Consider the following 5,661-nt stretch of genomic DNA (forward strand, 5'->3'; position numbering starts at 1 on the left):
ATATACACACACATATATATATATACACATATATACACACATATATATATATATACACATATATACACACATATATATACATACATACATACATATATTCAAAAACTATATGTAGGAAATCATTGGTTTACTTTTTGTTTTATCTGAAAACAAATTTGATTTCCCATGAAATATAGACAGCAACTTAATATGTATAGTAAAATATTGACAAAAAGAAGAAAACTAAGAAAACCTGGTTAAAAAGAAATCAATTAAAATACAGGTTAAAAAGAGGTCTTAGTGAAACATATCTTACTTCTGAGGAGGCTTCTTTTGCTCATTAGAAACAGTATCCTGGAAACAAAGAAATTGGGATTTTATTTTAATCTGATAGCTGACAATGTGACCACAATACAGCAGAAAAGGCCATATTATGCTTTTGGGGTTTCCCCCTTTCTTTTAGTGTAAAGGGTCTGTAAAGTTACAAAGCTCACAACAAAAGGAGTTACTGAAGAGGTGCAGAAGCAATAGCCAGTATGAAAATTTTTATTTTTATTTTTTTAACATTAAAGCATGTAAACCTATTATAATAGCCTCAAAAGGTGCATAATATGGCTGCTTTAGTATATATACATACATATATACCAGGGACAGAGAAAGAAAGACAAAAAAAATGAAATACCTGTTCTCTGACAATAGTGACTGCCATTCCTTTAATTTGGAAGTTCTTTACGCTCTTCAATTTGTTAGCGTGTTCCTCTTTCTCAAAACATACGATTGCCTACATGGACATGGACACACACACACACACATATTTTTGCATTACTACAAACTGTCAGGACCATCTACTCAATAAACATGAAACATTAACAACTCAGCACTACACGTCTAACTGACCGAATCTTTAAAGTAAGAGGTGTTTGAAATACTGGAGTTTATTAACGTTATCCTGGATAAGAATAAGAATATTCCTGAGGCCAAAAGCTTACAAAAAAACCTGGGTAGATAAAACATCTTTTCACTGTCACATACCTCCGAAACGGACCGAAACAGTACAACTGACTTGGTTTTTCCAAATTGTTCCACAGCAGCGACCACGTCATTGTGTGAGAGAGAACTATAGATCCCATCTAGTCTCACCATGGTTGGAGGTGAAGATTTACCAGACTGAGCAAACAGAGAGAGAGAAAAACACAAACTTAGACCTACTGAAACTGGTTGAAGAAAATGGTTAAATGCTTTTCAGATCAGGTCTTTGATCAAAGCGTTATCTGGACAAAGAATGAGATAGAGACACAAGAAAGGAAGGAAAAATAAATTGTTTACCAGATGATAGACAGACTTCCGTGGTACATTAACACACGCACACACACTAACCATAATCTTTGTGGAAGAACTTGCCTCACTCTTCTCCGGGCTGGGGTTTGCTTTAGAGGGCTTTGTTGTTAACTTTTTCTTTGCTGTAGAAGATAATAAGCAAGAGACGACGGAAGACAATTTGTTCCCTACTGCAGGAGACGAGGAGGGTTTCCCTCCTTTGGAAGAAGAGGATGATGATGAAGAGGTGTTCATCTTGACTAGCTCAGCCAATAAGGCAGGAGCCAGAGTTTTAACCACCGTCTCAAGGTCAGACTGTCTTGATAGAGACTGGACAGCTAGAGGGACAAACACAGTCAGACAAACAGCAGTATTTTGGTGGAAGTCTTTTATTTTATTCCTGTCTTTTCGTTTAATATTTCCTATCATTTATGATTCATCATTCTACACATAATGTAGGAGATTATTAACCTGTGCAACATGTTTATGTTGGTGTACAATTAAGGCAAATCTATTGTTCTGTCAAATGACAAATTAACTGGCAAAAATTCTGATAATGAATTTAGTGTTTCGACTCATTTTTTTCATGAGAAAATTCCCAAACTCTGTTTGCAGTTTCTCAAATGTGATTTGCTTTATGTGGTAAACTGAATATGTGCAGGTATGTTCAATACCAGGACAAGTCTTAAAATACATTCTTCAAAGTTTTTTAAATAAAATTTCTCAAACCTGAAGTTTCCAGTAGTTTCTTAGCCAGTCTTTCTGCACTGCTCGACTTCTTTCTTTGAAGGGATGACCCCTCTGTCAAGAATCGCCTCTCACCGCTCCTCCTCCTCGGTGGCGATCGTCTCTCGTCACTCCTCCTCGGTGGCGATCGTCTCCCGTCACTCCTCCTCGGTGGTGAACGTCTCTCGTCACTTCTCCTCGGTGGCGATCGTCTCCCGTCATTCTTCCTCGGTGAGGACCATTTATCGCCTCTCCACCTTGACCGATAATGGGAGGAGGTCGGGTGATTATACCATGGGGAGCGAGAACGAGACCTGATAAAAGTCAGAATGAAATCCTTTTATAACTCAATTAATTTACAGATACATTTAAAACAATCAAATAATTCGCGCAAGTCAAGATTTCTCAAGGGGTGACTGAGAGGCTAAAATGAATATTAAAATGCTCTGCAGGAACATATTTGGTAATTTCACAATCTGAAGTGGTATTGACTCTGTTCAGCCATGTTATTGCTTGTGTCTGAATTTATGTTTGACTGACCTGCGAGTGTATCTGGGACTGTGCGGTGATCGTGAGCGGCTACTGCTTTTCGCCCTTCTACCCTCCAGACCACGGTGGCGACGGGGACTGGACGAGCGGGAACGGGAGTGACTGCCATGGCTGGTTTTCTGGCGACGATTCTGGGAAGTCTGTGCAGAGGTTGGGGCTGCGGGCTTGGCATCTATTCCTGCAGCCCTGAAGAGAGCAATGGGTGAGAAAAGCAAAAGTCAGTGACAGAAAACTGTGTTAATCAGAGTACTGCTTCAAAACTTGTGTGGTTGCCAGGAGTCTGAAAACTAAAACCAGGCAGACACTGTATAGATTCAAACATATTTTCGTCTTGAATTGGTCACCCCGGACCACTCATGCCCCAATTTCTGCCAAATCAGTTGTTGTTTGAAGGGTAGTTTGAGAGGGGTTTGGACTTGTCTTGAAATTAAAACAGTTGGACTCCCCTCATTCACATGTTGTGGCTAAAACTGTCAGTGATATAAAACAGAGACTGTAAGAAATGTACCTGGGTTCGAGTGCTATTTCACCGTCCCAATCTGGGTATCTGTGGAAAAGAACAATTCAAAATCAACAATTAAAACAGTAAAGAGGATTTTAAACACCAAAAGCCAAAGGTTTCTGTGTTGAGGTAGGTGGCTACAAAACGGTTGTATTTGGGTGATGCTCATAAAGATAAAGGATATTGAGGAATTTAAGAGGTTCTGCAAACTATAAATCAACCACTCTTATGAACCCTTAGCAGACCCTCCTTGGTGGGCACCCCCAAACAAATAGCTCTAATTAACAAGATCTTTACAGGGAAAAGTTAAAAGAAATAAGACTGACTGTTTTCGCAGGAGATTGCAGTTCTGAAGGTGAAGGCTGGTGTTCTGGTGGGAGAGCCAATCCTAGTAGTCAAAACAAAAAACACACAGCATTTAGATAAGCCCCGTTATCATCAAGGCTGCCATGAGCTTCAATATCCCAACTGCCATTTTTGTGATTTTCTGACAAAACATTTTATTAGACATTAGCCCTAAATAATCCAAATTTTGTGCCTCATTGTTGGTCTGTTGAGTCTAGTCCAACTCGATGTCTATGCTCTAGTACAAGTCACAATTTGTGTGTATATTAAACAAGCAAGTCTACAAAAGCAAAATATATTTATCTTCAGCCAACAACAGTCATCCAAAAAACAAAAAAGGAGTCCAAGTGAGAAGCTAAGACATTAGCAAACACTAAATAAAAAGTTGACTTTATAGTCCACTCGATTTCAAGGGGAACAAGTCTTTAACATGAAACATAACAAATACAGGAGTCCCAGTAACAAACCAAAATAAAAAGTTCTTCTAGGGTTCTTGATACTGGCCAAAATGTGAAATGCTGTGTCCAAAAAGGAAGAAAATAATCAATAACAGATGGTCAAAAAAGAAATCTCTGCTGTTTGTGTGATCCTTGAAGTATGACGATTGCTGGTATCTTTGGGTTCAAAGTATTTGTAGTAGTGATTGGGGCACAAAAATTCTTAGAAATACACAAAAAGGAGAGTCGGTAGTCTCTATAATATTATTACAAAAAAAGTGATACCTACTGTTAAATATTAAATTAATTAAAGCAACACATTATAATATATGTAAACAAATTCACTTGTTTAAAAAAAATCCAAAGTGAATATTTACTGTGGGACAAAAGCCAAAAAACAGAGACAAGAAGAAAAAGCCATCTTCCATCATCTTCTGATGCATCATCTTGTTCTTCAGACTTTTAGATTCTTCTTCGTTGCGTCTTCTATGGCCTTGGTTCCATCTCAACAACGGCTTCAGAATTCGGCTGCATCTCATCATTTTATTAAATTAAGCAACTTTCATTAGTCAGTAGGGCTGCACAATTAATCGAATATTAATCACAATCACGATTTTGGTTTCCAACAATTAAACAAACATGGTTGTCTACGATACTGATGTTTAAAATGCAGTCTAGGTGCTTCCTATACTAACCTTGGGTGATGAACATGTTTTGGTTTTACTTTTGGGCAACTGGTATGTTGTTGGACACACAAAACCATGCAGCTGCAGGCTGGATACTTTTGTTCACCGAGAAAGAAAGTTTACCGTTGCTGTTCACAGACTCATACTGTGTGCAGAACAAAATCAGATCACAGAGTGATGGTGAAAGGCCAATCATTTGGGGGTTGAATGCTCGGTTGTTAAATAATCGCGATCTGAATGTTGATTTAAAAAAAAATCGTGATTATCATTTTGTCCCTAATCGTGCAGCCCTATTGGTCAGTACTTATTTTGATCTTCTACCCGTTTTAAGTCAATCAAATCACATGTAAATCAGACACTGTCAGCTGTGACTGGTATCATTGAAACATTTTGGTACAAAATATTTTAGATTAAAATACATCAGAATCAATTAATTAAAGTTTGCACAGTTTATGTGGTGGCAGGCTTCTTTCAAGCAGTTCATTGTAATCAAGGTCCACATGAATTCAAAGAATATTTTACATAAATCCTTTCAAACATACTAGACAGCATTGCCCTTAGAATTTTTAAAGGGGACCTTGTGCTAATTTTCTTTATTTTTATTCTGTGATTCCACTAGAGGAGCTTTGCACACACTTCACAGTTTATGCAGCCACTCAGTTCATCCAAACAGCCCATTGATATCTGACATTGTAAACTTATAGGGAATGCATAAATGGTCCCCTTTAAACAATCAAAACCCTTCAACACTTCCCTACAAAATAAATATCTAAAATAATAGTTGTTGTAGTGTTTTCCAACCAAAAACAACAATTTTAGATACTGAAATGAACAACTCACAATGTCCTAAAGTGGGGAGAGAACAGAGTACAGTCTTCTACTCACCTTCATATGAGTACATTCTTTGTTACACAGAGAACAGGTATGTGGAAAGATTTTTGGCGGAGCCGCTGCATAGTCATGCATCATGGCCGGAGTTGGCAGACACTTGGAAACCACTGCTGGAGGCTGCTTGCTGGAAGTCGCCAGTGTCATGTTATTGAAGCCTATCAGGCTCGGGACTGGCTGAGGCAGAGCTGGAGGAATGACGATGGGGCGAGGATCTCCAGGGATAAAAGCT

The 5,661-nt window shown here is 38.3% G+C and overlaps 1 protein-coding gene across 1 annotated transcript in view; it reads right to left on the reverse strand.

The window, feature by feature from the left end:
* LOC118338509 (zinc finger protein 638-like) overlaps positions 1–5,644 on the reverse strand; it is a gene marked incomplete at its 5' end in the record, with an annotated part of 18,061 nt that extends 12,417 nt beyond the window's left edge. The window contains 9 exon segments of the mRNA XM_035675819.1: positions 296–333; positions 662–760; positions 1,012–1,146; positions 1,381–1,634; positions 2,026–2,336; positions 2,563–2,757; positions 3,080–3,118; positions 3,400–3,461; positions 5,427–5,644. Of these exon segments, the coding sequence (XP_035531712.1) occupies positions 296–333; positions 662–760; positions 1,012–1,146; positions 1,381–1,634; positions 2,026–2,336; positions 2,563–2,757; positions 3,080–3,118; positions 3,400–3,461; positions 5,427–5,644 (1,351 nt within the window).
* Positions 5,645–5,661: the final 17 nt, after the last annotated feature.

The sequence above is a fragment of the Morone saxatilis genome, unplaced genomic scaffold, assembly GCF_004916995.1.
Source record: "Morone saxatilis isolate NCDOM2014 unplaced genomic scaffold, NCSU_SB_2.0 Contig4, whole genome shotgun sequence".
Lineage (NCBI taxonomy): Eukaryota > Metazoa > Chordata > Actinopteri > Moronidae > Morone > Morone saxatilis.